Here is a 22,511-nt window from a genome sequence, read left to right on the forward strand (position 1 = left end):
CTTCCTGTCCCAACTTAAAAGGCATTTCTTGCCTTGAAACCTTGTTAGCCTCCACCAATAAGAACAAATGTCTCCCTCTTCTGCACAAGGTACCTTCTCAGACAAAATGCTGGCCACATTTGATCTGTCATTGTCCTGACCCATTCTCATATTCTAAAAATAATATCTATTAAATGTGCTGACATTCTAGGAGGTAACAAGAATATGGCCTTCATACAACAAATATACAATATACAATTACTGTTTCTATGTGGAAAATTCTGATCTAGAAATTACCTTATTTTCCTTCACCCAAGACAAGCGAACTCTGGCCAACCTGGACAAATTCCCGGACACTCGAGAGCGAGAACTCTTCATATTGTTATATATTGAGCCTGAGGCAAGCAATTTAGCTTTATTTTTTTTTAAAGAGGAGGCTATCAGAAACTGTGTTACGTTAAAGAGATCAAACTGACAATATAGAGCAAAAATTATACAAGGCTACATTAGTATGAGAAATGATCTCTATGGTAACAATTCTGTTGGAACAATCAAAGTTCTAGAATGCAAACTGTCCCTTAGTTCTTAGAAAACTGACACAACTGGAAGTACACTTCAGGAAGTGTGCCATCAAGATTATACCAACCAATGTCTCCAAAATTCACTAACTGGAGATCTGTTTAAGAGTTCTTAGCAAAGCTCTTCTAAAACTTGAAGTTTTCTCTTCTTGTGAAAAACCTTAACCCAGAAATGCAAAAAAAAAAAAAAAATGGAATTAAGATTCAAGCGTTTTGTGAAATATAGATGAATTTTCAAAAATCTTAAATACTATAAACACCTACCTAGCATCAAAGTCCTGACAAATTACATCTACCTCTTACCCTGCCTATTTGCCTGCTCAAATCACTCACTCAATCACTTCCTTTTGGTCCTTCCTGAATGGAGGTGAGATTTTTGTAGCCTAAAATATGGCGGTATGCCTCCTATACTGTTTTTTCTCCAAAATTAAGCATTCCCCTTTTAATATGTATCTTCTCATATAAACAGTTTAAAAATAATCATATTCTTTTAAACAGCTTGTACATCGCACACAAAATACACACAAACCTCAAACACCTTGCAAGATTTTTTTCTTGAAGCTTTGAAACATGTAAATTCATGTGGAAAGAGGAAAGTGTTGTGTGTTTCACAATAAAAGTCTCTTTTTAGGTTTTTTTTTTTTTTTTTTTTTAAGAACAAAAACTATAGATTCTGGAAAATAGCAGTTGAGGGAAACAGATCAACTTAGAACCTTTAGCCAGAGACACACAGAGAGAGGGAAAGAGGGAGAAGGAGAGGCAGGGAATGAGTGGGAGAGCGCTTCCTTCCATTAGTTTGCTGCTCATACTGGGCTGGGGTGGAAGCAGGGAACGCAATTCACATATCTCATGTGCGTGGCACTACTGCACCCGTTCTGTAATGGTGGAAAGCTGGAGTCAGGCGCAAGAGCCAGGAGAGGAACCCAGGCACACCAACTCAGGTGTCTTAACCGCTAAACACCTACTTCCTTTAGTCCTAAGGATTAAATTGATGAGATAGAAAAAAAGGGACTCTTCTTCACATACTTCTGGCGAAATTCAAAACCTGTAACAATGTTCTAAGACTGAACTTTCAGTTTACGTCTTATTTAATGTGCTTTCCTTTGAGAGTTTTGGAAAAAGGTAAAAAACGAAAAAAGAAAGTTTGTCCTGCCACCCTGTTTCAAATGTATGTAAACAACAACTTGGTCAAGGCCTTGGCAGTGGTTTTTCTCCTTTTCCCCCCTCCATACAGGAGGGTAATAAATTGAGGGCCAGCATCCTGCTCACATCTTGCACACCTCCTCAGTCAATCTAACGCTGTTGGTACTGCCTACGTCGTCCCGTCACCCTGCCTCACCAAGCAAAGCAAGGTAACCCACTCCTTGAGAAACAGAACTTGAAATTTCAGCCCACTGTGAAAGCAAGGGGGATAGAGAAAAAAAAGCTGATGAGGTGAAGTTGGTAAAGTAGTATGTTGGTTTCTGGGAAAAAGTCAAATAACTAACCAGTTATAATACCTATTTTAGGTAGGAAAGGTGACACTATATCAATCAAGCAGAGTCCTTCTCATTTTCTTTCTGATTGACTTTTAAATTGCCCACCACACTGTTTCATAAATTAAAAAAAAACTTGTTAAAATTATTTTTATATTAATCTTTTTCCCTTTTGACATAAAAAAATCCCAAGTCAATTCTAATTGCAAAGGAAATATATCTTGAGAAATGTTACATATATATATAATATGTATTATATATAAAATAAGCATAAAATATATACATAAAATATATGCACATATAAAATAAAGCCTAAACATATACTATATACATAAAATATACACATTTAAACATCCATATACATATATATAAAATAAAACCTACACAACTGAAGGGAAATGGTGAGTTCTTATCTGTGTTGGAAAGCTGCCCTCTTCCAGCATCGCACCCTCAGTGTACTGGCAAGAGGATGCAGGCTGTGAGGATCATATGCAATGTCACTTCCCAGGATGTCCAGAGTTGGCCGACTGGCCTCTTCCTAGATAAGGGCCTTCACCAAGGGACAGAAAAACTGGCCGACTGAAAGGAACCTAGCATCCTTTAGGGCCCTTCAATTTTCAGCACTCATCTATGACTGATGACTTCCAATTTTGTTTCTCATCTGAACCCCATCTTCAAGAAGATGAAAACAGAGGCTCAGAAAGCTGAAGCTCCTCATCCAAAAACATTCATCTCAAAAAATGGAGAAGTCAGCATTTTAGCTCAGGTCAACCTGACTCTGAGGTGCATTGCATTTGTAGGTTTGTTAAACTAAATAATTCTTTTCAGAAGCTCCAGGCACACCGTGAGGGTCCTCTTGGGCCACAGGGAGATTTATGATTCTGAAGCCCCTGAGCTGACCTCACCAACAAGACACAGGAAGAGTGGTATCCAGTAAAACAAATACATTTTTCCTATGTGTGTACAAGTCAATTTAATATGCTTTTAGTCCCATCTGTACTCTGGCTCTCTGGGCCCTGATCACAATAACCTGGTTGACTTTAGGGTTGAAACTTTTTCCTCATAGTCACAGAGGCGACTAGAATATAATCAAGCTAGAACGTTATTCTCCCCCAAAGCCACCTAAAACAGAGCAACTCCAAATAAAACCAATTTACATATTTTAGCCCAAATTAAAAAGTAAAAGCTAAGGATTTCCTTTTAATATCTTGAATAATAAATGCACATTTATGTAAAACTTCCTTTGGGGAATGGCCACTATGAGGAAAACTTTCCAAATATTATTCATAAATATCACTTCTGTTTGGTGTTACAGTAAGAATCTGGACTTGTGGGACTTGTACTATCTGTACCCAGTACATCAACAGAGATAATTAATGTTGAAGGCATGTACAACATCCAGAATTCTAGATGTGTGGTTGGCTGCATTACAAAAAGTAACAGCAGAAAGGATGAGTCAAATCTGGTAAAAATCGCAAATTGTGAGGACTTAGTGGTTTACTCCATTTTAAGAGGGCACACTCATAATGAAAGGTTGATTAGTAAAAACTTCAAATTCTGAGTCTTTCCACTAGAGACTTTTAAACAGCACTCAGAGCTAAGGTTTATCATTAGAGCTGTATTTACTACTTCTGCATCCTGAAAGGGGGGCACTAAAAACATGTTCAACTAAGGTTGTTATTTTTAATTGGAAAGCAAAACTTTAAAGGGTTTAGGCTGGCAGCTCAGGAAAAAAACATTTCTTGAGAAGCCAATATTGGCACATCCCAAGACACATTAGTGGTCACAGCTGCCAATCTGTACTCCACTCTCCTCCTAGTGCAGGGTAGTTATATGTGCATGACAAGAAACTGTAGTTTCTGCTCTACTATCAAACTTTCAATTTGCACATGGTCATGCCAAGAAGGCCAACATTTGCCCAAGTGTTCCTGGAGGAGAACAGAGGAAAGGGAATCACAGAGTCATTTTCAGTGAGAAGTGAAGTGATCCTATTTCTGTAAAATTGACAGGTTCTAGCCAAGCTCCATGTTCAGCTGACTGAAAGACAAGTTTCTTTCAACTCCCTGACTTTACTTCTTCCTGAGATTGAACATACAGAGAGATCTGGACACAATGAGCTTCAAAAAATAAAAACTCTAAAAACACGCTTAGATTCATACAAACACAGATGGAGAAACATCTATGTGTCTACTCGAATGTCATGAGAGATAATTTAATGCAAACCTCACTGTGAAATGTGCAACCTTAAATCCCCTCACCTTAACTATTCCAAATCACAGGGACTTATCTTCTAATGATGTTGTTTAATCAGTGTCAAAAGAGTTAAAAATTAGTGACCTTGAAGTCCATGTTCCACAGAAATAAACATGGGTAAGTCCTCCAAAAATACATCTTCATCCAACTGCAAATGACAGACACTTTCAGATCTACAATTTGCAAATGTCGCAACAAGACAACTTTAAGGGCTAGTTGCTACAAGGCAGAAGACAACAATGAAGGATAACTGATTCACAGAGAAGAGGATTTAATGTCATGAAATATAGAGAAAACCTTCATGTTGTGATTAGGTTTTTTCTTTTTTGTAGAATTCACTGTCTTGGTTAGAAATGTTTCTCTGTTTCCCATATCCTGAAAAAAGAACCAGATTCCTTAAAATTATTTATGAATTATATTTTTGTAGTTTGCAAGGAAAAATTTACAAATTAAGATTGACTTTAAATGTTATTTTTTCAAACCAGAAGTGCAACATATTTTCAGATGAGTCCTATGGCATATAGTTTTCTTTCATTAAAAAAAATCACATATGCTAGCATTGCATTTTACTTTTGTGGTTAAAAATAAAGTTTTCCAGAAACAAAATACAAAAATGCAAGCACAACAATTACAATGACCTTATTTCTTCAATTTTTAAAATTTTACTGCTTTCTCATTCAAAATTTATTTAACTATTTCTTTATGGCTTTCAGCATTTTTTGATCCTTGAAGAGGGGTATGCTTTGAGGGTGGGGAATCTGAATAACACGCCTTCCAAAAGTCAGTATGGTCATTCTTGAAATGATAGAGACAAAGGCAGAACCTCAAGAGTAGCGTGATCGGGAAAAGACAGAAACAGACAGACAAAATTATGAGCCTATTAGGAACACTGATACCACATAAGATACTTGTTTATGAATATACAACAAATAACATAAATATGATTTGCAGAATGGATGTGAACATTTGAAGCAAGCTAGCTGGCTGACTGTTTTCTTATGTATTGTTCATTTATAACAATTTCTTTTCAAAAGTGCTTGATTTCTAACACTGATGATCCAAAGCTATAGCAAACACACTGCGTGAATACTTAATTAAGTAAACAACTAACAAAATGGCTCATCTTTCCTGCATCCAGCCAGCATCCCAAACTGGATATAATTAAAGGTGTGAACAAGCAAGCAAGGAAACTTTGCCTGCAAAGTCAAGGCTCTGAGAAATTATCAGGCATTCAGCACTGTACCAGTTCAAATGTATCATTTATCTCCTACACTGGAAAGGTGAAGCTCCATGTTTTGGTACCTGTCTTTCTGATCCTCCAGCCTTTATTTATCCTTCATTTTTCACTGCTATATAGTTAATTGAAGACAGTTCTTGCTTGTGATAACTTCCACCCACCCGCAGACCATCTTTTTTATTTTTCACCTTTAGAAAGTCACTGACGTATAAAAGCCCTCCATTCTTATAACATGCTGAGATTTCAAACATCTAAGAATGTTCCTATAACATACATGTGTGCACACACCAAATTAAAAAACAAAGCATGGGATCCTGACACAGTTGCCTTTTCTCCTTCTTATTTTTACCCAGGGTAACACTAGAGTCAAATGCCTTCAAGGAAAAGCAGTCCTGCCTTATCCCATATATACACAGACATTTTAATTCGAACCCAACCCTTTGACCGAGAGGGCAGTCTTTAGCTCAAAAATATTGCCATGGGTTTGTATGTTTATAGGTTCTCAAGTGACACTTGATGAAAGGTGCTTGGTTACCACTCATGGAAGTCTGCAGTACTTGGATATATCTCCGATTAATATAGGAAAATTTTTGGGAATTCATAAACAGAAGAAACCACTAATAGGAAGAACTTTTGTTTGATTTTCTTTCCATTTATAGATGCACTCATACTTAAAACTAAGTGTGTATGCACATTTGGTGATACCAAATAATTAGGAAAACCTCAGGTCTAACAGTTCAACGATAATTTCTTTATACAATTGCTTTCCACACATCCATCAAATACATGGAGGAATGGATAGTAAGCAATAAAAGGTGGGCTTCACTTCCAAAAGAAGAACTTACCAATTCTGTACGGCATGACCTGTCAAGTATAAAACAATAAGATAAAAACTTAAGAATGATCATATCCTAACTTACACCCCAACCCCAAAAAATCAACTCCCAAGGACATTGGGAAAAAATACTGCATTGCAGCATTTGCCACCATGTACTCAAGTCTCCAGCATCCGCTGGCCAGCTCATCAGCAAATGTATATCTTCAACATCCTAGCACAGAAATCACGTATATGGTGGCCACAGACCATTGGAAATGGCCAAAGCACTTCAGTTCATGCACAATGACCTCTATCAAGATCTCCGCTCCTTTCTTGTAGTATAAAAATAATTTGCTTCATTTTTTAAAAATTAGAATAAGGCATTAAGATGCCAAGTGCTAAATGAAGCAGCATATTCATAAGCAAGACAGTATTTGGGCTATACTTGAAAGTACATCCATAATAAGAGGGGGAAAAAAAATAACAAAGACAAAGTCTTGCCTTGAGAAAATTCTTTCATTGTTTATAGTAGCACTAACTTAAGGAAAACACCTCTCAATTTACCCACAAATTCTTTTGAAGATACTTAGCGCACACACGCATACACACACAAAGCACCTCTCACACAATGATTTCTAGATTTGAAATTTCAGAAATACTATCTCCAATATATATTTCACCTTTAAAATGATATAGTTTGACATACCTCAAATTCTATTGCAAGACTGAGTTTGGAGCTAACATGCAAATGTTTAGCTTTTATTTATTTTTTTTTGTTTCTTACAAAAAAGAAAGCCATGTTGTTAATATCTCAGGATAGTCTGATCATCCTCTCATAACAAGCCCCTAATATTTTGATGATCAAAGAAGGTCTACAGGAGAGCAAAAAGTTTTAAGGCCTGGGGTACAACATCAACAGGGGCAAGTCCATTTTGTGGGGCCAGGAATAAGACTTAAATGAATGGCAGTTTGAAATGAATGGGACTGAGATTACAAATGAATGTTTAAGCTGCTTGTTAGATACTTGAAAAAAGAAATCTTAAAATCAGCTTTAATATAAATGAATCTCAAAAGTATTTCTTTAGCCACTTCCCACCTAAGTTTGTCTTATTCTTTCAAAAAAAAAATTCAGTGATTTAGCCATTATGTTACTGAGATATACAGACATTCTGTTCATTAAAAGCTGCAATGTAGTCAGATGATTGTTGCACAGATACTTCCAGCCAGGTTTTCACTAAAGTGCACTCAAGCCCGTGCTTCTATAAAGGCACACCTCCACATGCAGGTAGTAGGCATTCATAGTTTTAAGACAAAGAAGCTAGAAAGGTCAGCACATAACCATGTATCTTTTGTATAACAGAGGGAAGATGACAGTATGGAAATTACTTTCTCCTAACCAAAAATTGCTAAAATATTCTTAGAAAATAAAAGAAGCACTTATGATGGGGATAACGAAAAAATCCAATTCTTAGCAGCAACCTTTGTTTATGCATTCAAAATCTGATGACAAAGTTCAAGTGTATGACCAAAACATGTATATTTTTATCTCATAAGTAAAAACAATTTTAATATCCTAATAAATAGACAAAACACGAAGCATCATCTAAAAGAAAAAGAATGGTGTGTGTGGGTGTGTATAGGTGTGTGAAGGTTTTCAATGGTGAGTAAATAATTTAAGAGTATTTTCAATAAATCCAATTATATTTCCCAACCTAACAATATATTTCAACATTTTCAGTCTCTCTTTTTTAGAATTTACAATTAATTGTTAGAAAATATATCTTTCTGTGCCTCATCAAACAAACAAACAAAAAGGCGAAACAAAGAAAAAACAAAAACACCTAGATCACCGTTTCAGTTGTTTTTACACTACCTCCTATTTGCCCAAGTGCTGTATCTTTCAGTCCTGGAACTCACCATCAGACTACTAGTAAAGCACACTCAGAAAAGCCAGAGATGCCTGTCACCCAGGAAAGGCATGGGTCCCACATGTTCAGAGACACTGAAAGAAAAAAAAAATCAACCCTTTTCATTCAGTTAATGTCAAGACCAGAACCAGGACCAAATACCAAATGTGGGGTACATGCATTCTATGGCTGGAGACTTGGGGAGGTAAGGCAAGCCAAAAAGGCTGGGATATTGCTCTTCAGTCACTGTCTTTTTTTTTTTTTTTTTAATTTTTACTTGGGATGTAAAATGAGAGATACGATAAACTCCCAGAACTACAGTCTTAACATATGATTTAGTGAAGACAGCAATATCATCTAGCACAAAAATCATTGCTTAAGATTATAAATCTATTCTATCAATATTTTTCCTATAAATATTTGCTGGAAATTTATAAGAAATAATTGCAGAACCTATCGACTGTGGGAGTTCACTATTATGCTTCCATCAACTTCATTCAATATAATTTACATTTTTTCTCAGATGGCCTCACAGGATTCCTTGCAATTTTTTGCACGTACAGTTTCACAGCAGGGAAAAGGAGAAAAGAGTGGGGGGGGGGGAAGCAAGATTCCTTACCTCCCTTCCCCCTTTCCTTCTCTGTTTTTTAAACAAAACAACAAAACAAAACAAAAAACAGGGGAGACAGAACAGATGCTTAAAAATAGATTTCTAAAAATCACTGTAAACCAGAGTTAGAAATGTAATTAACACCTATTTATAAAGAATAATTAAAGTTGGGCCAGCCACAAAGAACAGCAAAGATAATCGAGGTCCTGTCCCCCCACCCCCCTTTTTTTACACTGTTTGCAGTGTGTTCTCATGATAGCCACCTGCTCCCTACTCGGCTTCTCCTCTGTTCGTTTCCCCGGCAACCTTTCATTGGGTTTTCCTCCCAGCTATCGCTTTCAGTTGGGCTGCTCGGTCTAATCTTATTTGTTTTACACCCATCAAAACAAGCAGCCAGACAAAGGCAATCCTCTAAGAATGGGAAAAAGACCCTAGCTTTGTTACAACATCTATGCAGAGCAAAAAGTCCTCCCCAGGCTTTTCTAACAAAAAATAATTGAGATGGATATGAATTTACAGTCTCCCCCCAAACCCATCTCTGAAGCCCCAAGAACCCTATTGCTAGTGAAAATTCAAAGTCAGAGTGGGCACTCGTGGCATCCGATCATGCCATTTTGTGCCATATCTTCACAGGGTCAAAATCAGGCGACAGGAGCAGTACTCAAGGAGTTTGCCTGCTTCTTTTTTCAGAAAAAGATGCTAAAATTAGATTTACTACTTTGGCAGAAAGGTTTTCCACTTCCCATTCCACACCTCAAAGTCCTGTTTCACAATTGCTTCTGCTGGTGCTGTATCCTACCCCCTCCACCCCTCATTCCTAGCCTTCCCCATCACTCCTAGCACAAGACTGAAAAAGATATGTGCCTTTAACTTTAATACTCATGTAATTCTATTGAAAGCTCACAGTGGTGGTGGACACACCAGCCAACAGTGATGGTGACATTGTGATTGTCAAAAAAGAGACCAGTCTGGCTTGGCTAAAATGTGTGTCCGATGGAAAAGGTAGTGTGTGTGCCTAATGTGCATGCAGTGCCATTACACTGAAGGTGAATTCTGGCTTTTCAGAAAACAGAAATACTAAAAAACACACACAAATGATCAGCACAGTGATTTACAATGCTCAGTCCACCATGCTCGCTCCTCTCTCTCTCTCTTTCTCTCTCTCTCTCTCTCTCTCTCTCTCACACACACACACACACACACACACGGCTGGATCCTCAAGCTGCCTTCCTTCTTTTCACTTACCATCTTCAAGCCATTCCACTCCATCTGTGATCAGAAGAAGATGGACCCTCACACAGTGTGTCAAAAGCGGAAAGGAACGTTATGTAAAAGCTGACATTCCTTCTTACAGAGCTGCTGCCCAGAGAAAGAAGCAACAACTCCACACGCCAGGCACCGCTACACATACAAGCCGCCTCCTCTTTTTTATGAGGTCATGACAGGAAACTCTTTGAAATACAAGATGCAGCATTTACTGAAGCCCAAATAAATCACTCTCCTTGCTGTTTTGACTGCGCAGTCCCCCGAAACACAACTGCCCATCTTAATGTTCAGTATCCAGGAGCTGTCTCTCGAGGTTTAAATTTCCAGCACGGAAATGGAGAGATTCCTAACCCTGCTGCATCCACCCCCGGCACCACAAAATCCGGGCAACGTAGACAAATCCTCTCTCCCTTACAAAAAGAAAACCCTTCTTTTGCGATCATGGTCTCAAGTAATGCAAGCTCTTTAAACAAACCAACAATTATTTCAGCTCACCCCCACCCCCACGCCTTTATGTTGAAGGGAAAACTGACAAACGACCTGTTAAAAATGACAATCTATCTCCCCACTGCTTTTCAATAAAAGGACCTACCCGCACTTTGTCTCTACACAAAAGAGATAGTAAATGTTGGAACCAAAGAGCAGCAGAGAACTAAACTCTTGTGCAAGCATAAAACTGGTCAAGGTGTAGATGCTTTTCTTCCCTCCAGCAACACAAAACACACATTATAAATCTAGTCATACCTACCATAACCATTCTTATTGGCAAATATTGGGTCTTGCAGAGCTTCGACTCTTCTCTTAAAATTTGCAAAGATTTCAGAATATATTTTAAAAATAACTATTGTTATAAATATATATATGTATATATATATATACACGCATATATATATATATATTTAAAGATCCACAAAACACAGTGTGGATGATCGTAAACTAAATCAGCTATGGGGGGAGTAGAGGAAAAAGAAAAGAAAAGAAAAAGAAAAAGAAAAGGAGCAGTGAGCTGAAATCCCCGATTCTAGGATGTAGATAAGAACAACTGAACAGAGCCTTGCTGAAATTGGCTCGAAGCTTCCCCTTTTTACATCCATTTATGGGACCATCTGTCAGCCAAAGCCAGGATCTGATTGGCTGGGGAAACGAAGGGAGGCGTTGCAACATCAGGTGCTATTTAAATTAGCTACTGCCAGATTGACGATGTTAATGATTTGGTGACCTCTACAACAACAGAGACCAGATTTCTGAACTGCTTCTTGTGTCTGGTAATTAAGGCCCGGCTGAAGCAACAACAGCCATACTTGTATTTTTACCTTCCCCCTCCTCCCAGTTCAAAAGTACTGTAGCAACCGCAGGTCACTGGAAGCTTGCAAACCCTAACAGTAGGAGTGTCCTCCCTTTTGCCTGTCCTGAGGGCTGTATCAATCCACCCCTCAGATGGAGAGCCTTTTCAGTGTAGAATATTTTCAACCACCTTATCTTTCTGGACAGTTGCTTTCTAGCGAAATGCATATTTAATGATCCTGCCTCTAGGCTTAAAGATACAACAAAAGCACTTTAATGTGCTAATACATCTACATTTTAACTTTATTATTTGCCAATATTGCTGATTTTTAGAAAGCAATGCTCCTTCTGCTGCTACAATGTCCAACATTTCAAAAGCAAGCAAGTTTGGGATTCAGCTTGCTCAGTAAACTAGGGTCATACAAGTTGCCTCAGAAAACTACTTCCTAATAAACAATAAAAGGAAAAATCAGGGAGGAGGAGGGCAGCTGTCAGCTTCTACCTTTCTGGCTTCTGTCTGAGCTTTTCAAAACACAGAATGATGAATGATTTATTTAAATGAATTTATTTCTCAACTTGGATAGGGCATGATCTGAATTTTTAAAAATCCAGTGGAACACATTATGCCCTTGGTTTCCCTGCTGCTGTAGACAGGTAAAACATGCTTCTGACAACAGCCTCATTTTATAACCTGTGCAGAGTGCTCATCTTGTTTAGCTGAACAGCTGATTTGGCACCTCTCCTTCAAAGGATGTCTTTTTATCTTTGGCCTTTTTAAAGATGTGCAGAGACACTTAACAAGTTGTGGTGATGTATATAATTTGTCTGCTTATGTTACACATTTAATAATTTCTATACTATTAAGCTTTCAGTACTATGTATGTTTTTTCTGATTTGCGTTTTTAAAGTAGCTTATTTGATAAGCTTATGCTTAACACTTATGTAAAAGCTACCACTACTTAACATGCAACTTAATCAATTTTGTTTCTCAATTAATACACAAAGGTAACAAATATTTTCAATATGTAAATCAACATAAACTTTAATCTTTTTGGCTGGACCTGAAATCAACAGGATTAGAAGAAGTATAAATACAGGCTGTAAAATATGTTAACCTTCAGAGCTTTGAGGTCTTAGAGGAGTTTGTGAAAAATTATTAGAAAACAACCTTTACATTTTTAGTCTGAAATTAATCTCTCCAAGCCTTTGTTTCATCAACACATTTAAATCAATATATACAAATCTATGCATATACACACATATTTAAAGCAATACAGACATTCCACAAAACAATGTCTGAGATATACTACATGAACTATTAGACATAAAAATATTTAGCTATTAGAAATTTAAAAACATAAAATATTAAAATTAAAATATAAAAGCTATAATTTCTTTGAGTGGAACAAAACTGAATTAAGTGAACTTTAAAATAATCCCTTTAGGAAAGATATAGAGTCCCACAAGTCAGGACAATACTATGCTGCTAAAGTGTGCATTAAGGATGTATTCATGGGTTAAATGTTTGAAATGATTCAACGTATGGACATAGTGTAGGTCCATGTGCCCCAAATCAACAACAGAAACTCTAAGTGTGATCTTACTAATATCATAGTGCTATGGAAAGTAAACATTAACACAATGCTGACAAATGCGCAAATTAAAAACAGTTTGCTTGGAACAAAATATTTACTCAGTATTTCTCCAGAGGTTATAAAGGAATTGTTAAAAACCCTCTTCTTCCATTCAGAACAACCTAAGCACTCTGTAAATCAATATTGGATATATCAGACATTCAGATCAATTTTTTTCCCTGAAACAGTTAACTGAATGTTATAGTATAAATATTTAGCTGGTTTTGTGAGGCTGAAAAAAATCTATGCACTCTGTATATTGATCACTTCTCCCCAAAATCTCCACTCTTAAGTCTTTGAATGGAATCCTCAAACAAATGCACAAATGTCCTCAGAGGCCTTTTCTCTAAAGACAAAGGCAGAATCCTATTGTTGGGAAAAGTCAACCTTATTATCGCATTTCCAATAGTACCATTCATCTTTCAGAGTGAGGGGCTGACCGCTACATCAGTGGTGTGACATTTGTAAAGCAACAGATTCTCAATATATTTTCTCAAGATTCAGGCAGGCGAGTCTCCCAGTCATGCACGATTTTTTTTTTTTTCCGCCAGAATCCTCCACCACCACAGAAAGAAACTTGTATCACTCAAGCAGCTAAGACAACCTAAAAATGCTTTCCCAGAGCTGTGGGGCTGCCAGTGCTGCTGTATTCCTCTTACCATAAATGAGCAGTTTCTTGACTCATTAATAACAATTTCCCTTAAAAGAAGTAATCTCATATCAGTCAGCCCCTCGCCACCATGCACACATCCCAAAGGTTGCAGATATCTCAGCATCAGTCGCCGGCAGCCAGCTTTCCCATACAGAGTCCAGATGGACTGTACCAGAAGCCAATTCAGCGTTAATAACTACCTACTCCGCGCACTGGAGAAACCTTACGTGGCACAATGGTCTAGGAAACAGCAGCCGGCTGAAACTGCAAATTTAAAAAAAAAAAAAGAAAAGAAAAGAAAGAAAGACAACCAAATTCTCCAAAAGCATCGAAAGAAAGGAACAGAAATGGAAGTGTGAATTGTATTTCCTTGACTTCCATGAAAAAGAAGGAGGAAAAAAAAAGAAGAATCTCTCATATACATCGGGAAAAAAAAGGAGGGGGGAACAACAAAAATACAGATGCTGCCTAGAAAAAAAGTGACAAAATATTACCTCATTTTTTAACAGAGCAGCATTAAGCGTCCTGCTGATTTCAAACATCTTGCCACAGATTTTGTTTTAAGAGAAACAGATAGAATCCTTTGCAAAGCACTCCGTCTGCAAAGGGTTCTTCAATTTTCTTGCGTGCAACGGAACAGTCAATATATTATTTCCCTAGAGTTCGCACATTAAAACCTCTAGTCAGTGAGCTGAATTTTCCCCTTATCTCACACACGGTAGACTCCTGTTATATGTACTGCTCTCTTTGCAAGAGCAGCCTGCCCCAAACATGGCTGGTGCTTAAACTACTCTTTAAAGTAACAGTTCACTATATAACCACCAGGTGGGTAGAGTGCACAGATTCAAATGAACCATCTAAAAAGACTTCTTCTTTTTTTTTTTTCCTTCCCCTGGAAAAGCTTTTGAGTACAGGATGAGACACGCCAGCATCCTAACAGGCAAGATTGTTTCTCACTGTATCTTGTCAAAATAAATAAATAAAATTCCTTCTCCTGACTTAAAGCAAGGAAACAAAACAAAACACCACCAACACCACCAATTCTAATAACAATTGTGAAAAATGAAACACACACAAAAAAGCTTTGTTTCATTCAGCAAAAGATGAACACGGAAAATACAATTAAGACAAGGGGGGAAACATAAAAACCTCATGGAAATGTTTTCCTTTAGCAAAATGAGGAATTATATTGACTCTGCGGCAGAAATTCAATTCAAAAGAATGCATATGGACGATGCACACACAAGATGGAGGCAAGAGTTCAAGGGTACAACTTTTCTTCTGAGCAAAATATTTGGCTTTTTTGATATGTTCTTTATCTTTTTAGGAAATAACAGAAGCCTAAACGTAAAGACACTAGGGAAAAATCTTACACATCTCTTAAAATCTTGAGTATGTGAACAGTTACAAGTAAACACAAGAGCAAACCGATCACATAACCATACACAGTGCTGTTCGTTTTCCTTGAGATCTGCCTTCAAGCGGATCATTTCTGTAATATACTATTTTGGAGGTATAGATAACTTGGCTGCTCTTTGTACCACTTCATTTCAATTAATAATTGGCTTCTCAGCCAGAAATAAAGAAAATACCCTATGTTCAGAGTTCCAAGTCATACAATGAGGATATCAAAAAGACAGAGTCATCTGAATCAAAAATAAATTACATTACTCACACTGTTATAAGGCCTGATTTTAAGGGGGTATGTTTTGGCTTATAATACATGCACATACCATCCTATGTTCACATGTGTCTAAAACACAAAAAAACACATACAGATACCTGGGGTTTTATTTTCTTGGCTGGATAAAATTAAAGCTCTGGAACTTCCACATCCTCTTGCAAATACAGATGTCGATAGTGTTTTTCCAGCCCATCTACGCAACATTTAGCCACACATAACAGTGACTGTCTCCTTCATCTTTAAGCCAAGTCTGCATCACTTAATACCATTTAACCTGCTTGCATATATTACATTCCAAGTGACATTTTTTAACTGGGGAGTGAGAAGGAGGAGTAGATCTCATCAAATTCTGGTTGTAAGAAATGAGCTAATTTGTACACTCACCATATGTCTTAAACACTAATTAAAAATGTCACTTTCTTCAAACATTAAAATGTAATCAGCCTAGTAAATAAAATATTCTCGTGTTTTCTTGCGTTGGTGACAATTTAAAGAGTGTTTATCTCAAGGTAACTCTATCTTGATTCCCAAGGAAGACTTTTGATTTAAAAAGGGAAAGGAGATATTGGGGACTATAGGGAGTAAAAAGAGAAAACCACTACTGTACGTAGCAGCACAAAGGAAAATAAGATGAAGCGGGATTTTAAGGACCCATAGTCTTGTTACCCTAAGGCAAATCCAGCCAATCAATACCACCCATTGACGGTCTACCATCTGCCATGCTACCCAGCGATGTGGCTAAACAGACCTGTTCCATATGACTGTAGCCGGCTCATTTTCAGTCGATTATGGCAGTTCCAGAGCATTCACGTGCAACAGCACAAAACTCCAAGTCAGACAGAGCCAGTCCCTCTGAGCACAGCTGCAGACTTTTTTTCTCCTGTTCCGGCTTCTGGATTACCTCTTCCTACACTTCAACTGAATTAGCAAAATGGGATGGGAAGGTAGAGTGAACAGATACACGCACATGCACACACACGCACACGCAGATAATTGCTGGTCCTTTTTCACTGTCATGCAGAAATCGGGAATTCCATGTGCTTGGCCTTAATATGATTACAGCACATCATTTAAACAGTGTCATCAGTGACTATGACCTGACATTTTCCTACGGTTCAATTTCTTTTTATCCTTTCATCCTTCCTTCATCTCTTAAAAAAAAAATAAATCTACACTGGTAGCATTTCTTTCTTTAGGAGAAATGCAATCTGCCTAAGAGTAGACCAGACTGAAAGGTTTTTGATAAAATTTAAAGCTTTTTCTTTGTTGAATTATGCAGGTGATTTTTGTCTTATTTTGCAGAAATATTAAATCAATTTTACAGAAAAAAATGCAAACATACCACAGAAGCAAGAAAGATGTGCCAGATTGTCATTGCAAGAATCCAGCAAAAACATCAGGAATTCAATGTTGAATGTTCTCTCAGAGACATATGACCTATGTGATGCTTTCCTCTTTCCTTAGTAGTTTTATTTACTATGAATGCTGGGGGGAAAAAATTTAGAGAATTCTACTGTGTTTGGAAATGTGATAGATGGATATCTGGTCAGTTCAAATCATCTAAAGTTCACCTGTACAGGTAAACTGACCAAAGAGCAGATTCACACTTGATCTTTCCGTTTTCTTTCCATACTCTTAGGTCGTAATTCACAACACTAGAGAAAAGAAAAGGGTCTTTCCAGAATCAATGTATGTTTATTTTTTCAAATGTAACTTTCAGTCTTATAGCATTAGGATATCTTTTGGGGAAAGAAAATTTAAAGGAAAGGAAAATGGTCTTTCTTACAAAATTCTAAAAAATACAAGTATATACTCATTCAAGCAATCTAATTTAAGTGGAGTAATTGGCCTTTTCACCGATATATTTTTCATCACAAGAAAACTCTTTAGGGTCAGTGTGACAACAGACAGGGATTCCTAAAGATCCGTGGATTAGGGGTTTTCAATAGTAGACTAGATGAACTTTTCTGGAAATAAAACAGAAAGGAAACAAAATCTTCGTAATAGAATGTCTTACAATTCTAATATGCTAAGCAGATGAATAGTGTGGCTATTTATACCCCTAAAGAATTTAGTGTTTAACCAATTTAATATAGCTTTGAAAATAATATGAGGTTTTAAAATTCTCAACTCATTCATAAACACATAACTATTAATTAAGGAACAGATGTATCATAAAGGGCAAGAAAAGCACATATATGGGAAGGGTCTTCAAAACATTCACGAAAATGCATGATATGAAAAAAACTAAGCATATGTTTGAACATTTTTTGCAACAAAATAAATGGATCTTGTAAGTCCATTTTTCCATGAGATGTAATCTTCTAGAAATAAGAGAGGGCCAGCATGGTGGCACAGCAATCAAATCCTCCCCCTGCAACATTGGCATCCTCCATGTGTGCTGTTTCAAGTCCCAGTTGCTCCATTTCCAATCCAGCTCCCTGCTAATTGCCTGGGAAAGCAGTAGAGGATGGCCCAAGGTGTTGGGCCTCTGCACTTATGACCATTTCCCAGAAGATGCTCCTGGTTCCCAGCTTCAGACTGCTCAGCTCTGACTCTGGGACCATTTAGAGAGCGAATTTAGAGTTGGGGTTCCTCCTCTTCTAACTCTGATTTTAAAGTAAAAGTAAATCTTAAAAAAGAAGAAAAATGAAGAATAGGAGGGGGAAGGTGAGGAGGAAAAGAAAAAGTAAAAGAGAAGACAGGAGAGGGTCAGAAGAAAAAATGAGCAGGAGTGATTAAAAATGAAAAGAAAAATTCTACCAGGAGTCTATTGTATACCAGACATTGCATTAAGCTCTTGACAAGCACAGTCAACACCACAATAGGTACAGCTGATACTTCTAAGCATATTTCTAGAAAGATATTTTCCTTACCTAAAAGTAAAATCTTTTCTTCATCATGTCACAGAATAATACATTCAGTAAATGAGAAAGATGGGTGCCTACTGAAAGGGAAAGGAAAGGGAGGGTGGAAAGCATGTTCAGTTTTTTACCCAACTAAAAAGAAATCAAGAGTTTTTTTCATGATGTGTTTTTGGCTAGGTATGTACTCAAGATGTCTAATTTAATCTATCATTATAATAAGGCTGTAAATTCAGAACAGGAAAGATTCAAAGGATTAAAGCTGGAAAGCAGAAAATCTTCGAAAGAAGGATGAGTACGGGATTGAGTCCCCAACCTCGTTTCTTTTTCCTCTTCAAACCTGGCAAAACTCCTTACAAAGTGTAGCTGCCCAATAAGCACTGGTTGGATTAACATCCATGTCCTCATCTCTAGGCAACATCCAGTTACGGGGAATGAATGAAGATCAACAGCTCCACCAATCTTCACTCAAATATTACACTAAGGCATAATTTATTTGGTTTAATTAGGGCACCACTGAACATCTCTTTAGAAGACAGCACATTGGGGTTCTGTAAGTCCACTTTCATCATCAACAGAATGGACAAATGACACTTCCCTTAAGGTCTGTTGCTAGGATTAAAACACAGCTTGGTGTATATAACACTCTACATGGCAGATATTATTAAAATAGAGGTTAGGTGATGAAATGCATAAATCAATACATACTAGCTTCAAGATAATTCAATCATATTGAGAACTATGTAATGCAGTGTCAAAACACAAAATAACAAAACAGTAATAATAGTAATAACAAAGGTTAAAATGTCTGTTCCAGTTCCAATAAAAAAAAATACCTGCTACATGGGGCTAGCACTGTGGCATAGTAGGTTACATGTAAGTGCTGGTTTTTGAGTACTGGCTGCTCCACTTTTGATCCAGCTCCTTGACAGTGTGCCTGGAAAGAGCAACAGAGGATGGTGCAACTACTGGGCTCCTGTAGCCTACATGGGTGACATAGATGCAGCTTCCAGTTCCTGGCTTCGCTCTGGTCAAGCTGCAGCCATTGCAGCCATCAGGGGAGTGAATCAGCTGATTGAAGACTTCTCTCTCCTTCTCACTTTGTAACTCTGCTGTTCATGTAAATAAATAAATAAAAACACCCAATCTCATGGAAAAAATTCGGTGCTAAATTCTTGATGTGAAGAATAAAAAGAAAATATAAATCATCCTTGCCAACTTTCAAGGGGCTTAAAGCCTGGATACTTAGGAGCTTTCTATTTCCTATTGCTAAAGAAGAAAATAAAAGAATAGTAAAAAGAAAGCATAATCAAAACTAAGTGGTGCACTGCACAATGAGAATGCTACCCGGAATGATGAAGGAAGGCTTCATCAGTAAGAAGTTACAATAGAGGTTAGGCTTTCAAGAATGATAAAAATCGGAGCTGTGGTTGTGGCATAGCCCTCTCAAGCTGCTGCTTGGAACACTGGTGTCCCATATTGGAGTTACGGGTCAAGTTTCAGCTACTCAGCTTCCGATTTAGCTTTCTGCTGATGCATCTGAGGAAAGCAGCAGATTATGGCCCAAGTACTTGGGCCCTGTCACTCATGTAGGAGATCCAAGAGTTCTTGGCTATTGGCTTTGGTCTGTTCCTACCTTTGCCCGATTTTTGGAAAGAAGTATTTCCTAAATAATACATGTAATCTTTCTAAACATTTTATACATTTTGCTTATCAAAAAGTCAACTGCCAGCATAAGTCTACAGTCTAATGATTTTCAAGCAATTCTATTATAGATTATATTCAGTTAATTACAATTCTTTTACACTTGTATTACTGTGAACTTGGATGGAAGAAACTGCCATTTGCCTTGTAACTTCAGCACACAGAATATCAGTACCTAGAATACAGGGTTGATACAAACACTATTGATTTAAAATATCTCAGGAAAACTTTTAAGACAAATGCTTAGGGCCTAAATATTTGGAGCTTTCATTCACTAATGCTGACTTATCTGAGTCATACTTCATGCTAGGTTATTATAAAAAGCAAACAAACCAAACTCTCATCAGGAGAAATGTTAGATCAGCAATCCCAAGAGGTTTTTCTCTTAGTAATCAGGTATTTCCCTGTTTTATAACCAGAGGCACCCCACAATCATTTTATGTCCTTTCCCACCAGTGCACTAGCTTAGTTTACTTTTTCCAACCCTCTTACATCTAGAAAGATAATTTTCTTTTTCTATAAGCCATGAAGAAAAAAATTGAAAAACAAGAGAGGCATGCTGTACAACTGACAGAAGATGCAAATTTCTACTTGACCCTTTTTGGTTTTTCCCCTCTGTCTCTGAAACTAGGGAAATGATTTAACTACTTTTATGCGGAAGAATAAAGTTACATATTAGTGCTGAGTGGTTCATTTGCCTTAGCAACGCCTTAGCAACAACAGTTTCAAGTTCAAAATACCTCCTTGAAAAGGATCACATTTTTAATGAAGATCAAGGTTTTTTTTTTTTTTAATGTAAGATTTTGAACAGAAGTTTAATAACAACTCCCAAGGCCTTGTTTGTTGCAAAAGATTTTTCATGTTAACCTTCCTAGCTAGATTCCCACAAAATTTCAGATTCTGGAAAAGAGTCCTAGTTCTACTTTGAAATTATTCACAAACATAACATTGCATTTATCAAGTCATCATTAATTCTAGATTATTACAAAAATTACACTTAACTTCTTTTAAAAGGGTCACTGAATTGACCTCACTATACAATCCAACTATTTTCTATTCTTTCCTTATTGAGAAGAGCAAAAAACTAAAATCAAAATTTTACAAGCCTACATCAATCAGTATTTTTATAATGTTATATGATACTCAAAGTTTCTTGGGTAGCTCAAAAACGTGTGTATATGTACATATAAACAGGTAAATGAATAATTATAGATGCATACACACACAAAATTCTAACTTTATTTCAAACTGGCACTTGCTGATTTTATTATTTGATATCTATTTTGACTACTTTACTATATACAAAATGAATCATGGGATAAACAATCAACACATGTGATTGTTTTAATACTATCAGAAGGGAAATGCTGGCCAGAAAAGAGGTTTCCTATCTTTCAAAATTTGAGTGTAAATAGAGACATAGCTTAAATATTATACCTGCCATTTAAACTTCCAGCTTGTTAACATTTTTGAAAATCCTTATATAATCTTCAAGGTTTCACCATTCCAATAATATACAAACTCCTACTTGAAACTGCCTCTTTATTGTCAGTGAGCCCATGGGGATCCTGAGGCACAAGGAAATAAAACACACAAAGACTTAGAACAGTAATCTCAATGGATTCTTTTGCTACTAAACATTCATTTTCAAACAAACCACACAACCTATGTTGTCAATTCCAAGATACAGACAGTTAACAGATTCCTCTCACCCCACATCTGATATCATTGACAAGGTATCAGCAGATAGCAAAATTGAACCTTATATTTAATATGGATTTTTATACATTTCTATGTTCAAGAGAACTGAAGAAAATGCCTAGAACAATGCAATCTGTACACAGTAAGCACTTGGTGCATGTTAATGAAAGTGAGATTCACTTTTAATCTGCCAGGGCAAATACAATAAGGAGTCAGGAAGGTTAGCTTTGTCCCTGCTGTTAGAAATTCTATGACCTTAGGTAAATCACTTCTCAGTGGACCAAACAGTTCTCCAATCTGGACGATCCTGAAGTCTCTGCCAACTTCAATATTTTGGAGCCTCCAGATAAGTAGTTCTTAATTAGCAAACAAAATTTTCAGTAAGGTTAACTCAGACTTGCAACTAACTTTATAGAGTAGGAATACTGGTTAAAGGGAACAAACTTTCTTTATAATATGTGTGTATGTATATATATAAATATATATATGTATATATATGTATATACATACACACACAGTTTAAACACTTGTTTATTTATCTGAAAGAGTTACAGGCAAAAAAGAGACACAGAAAGAGATCCTCCATTTACTGATTCACTCCCCAGATGGCTACAACAACCAGGGCTAGGCAAGGCTGAAGCCAGGAGCCTCCCACATTTTTCGGAGCCCAAATGCTTGGGCCATCCTCTAATGCTCTTCCTAGGCCACTAATGGGAGCTGGATAGGAAGTAGAGCTGCCATTACTCGAACCACCACTCTCATGGAATAGCATCACAGGTGGTACCTTTACTCATTATGCCACAACACTAGCCTCAAGATTTAAAAATTAGCCTCAACTTGAAGAGGCAAGTTGGTATCATGTTCCT

General features: G+C 37.0%; 1 protein-coding gene across 11 annotated transcripts in view; it reads right to left on the bottom strand.

Moving 5' to 3' along the window:
- Window positions 1-22,511, bottom strand: part of ELAVL4 (ELAV like RNA binding protein 4) — a 151,644-nt gene that overhangs the window by 80,823 nt on the left and 48,310 nt on the right. For 3 of the 11 annotated variants that reach the window (XM_040978575.1, XM_040978568.1, XM_040978573.1), the window contains exon 1: window positions 277-476. The exons of 2 other annotated variants lie outside the window; for them this stretch is intronic. In XM_040978575.1, coding sequence (XP_040834509.1) covers window positions 277-357 — 81 coding nt within the window. In that variant the 5' untranslated portion in view covers window positions 358-476. Of the gene's footprint in view, window positions 1-276; window positions 477-10,101; window positions 10,467-10,870; window positions 10,974-13,699; window positions 13,863-16,124; window positions 16,216-22,511 lie in introns of those variants that run through there. 6 more of the 11 variants (XM_040978576.1, XM_040978570.1, XM_040978578.1 and 3 more) reach the window with 5 other exon arrangements.

This window comes from Ochotona curzoniae, unplaced genomic scaffold (assembly GCF_017591425.1).
Source record: "Ochotona curzoniae isolate NIBS_2020 unplaced genomic scaffold, NIBS_Ocur_1.0 contig_291, whole genome shotgun sequence".
Classification (NCBI taxonomy): Eukaryota; Metazoa; Chordata; class Mammalia; order Lagomorpha; family Ochotonidae; genus Ochotona; species Ochotona curzoniae.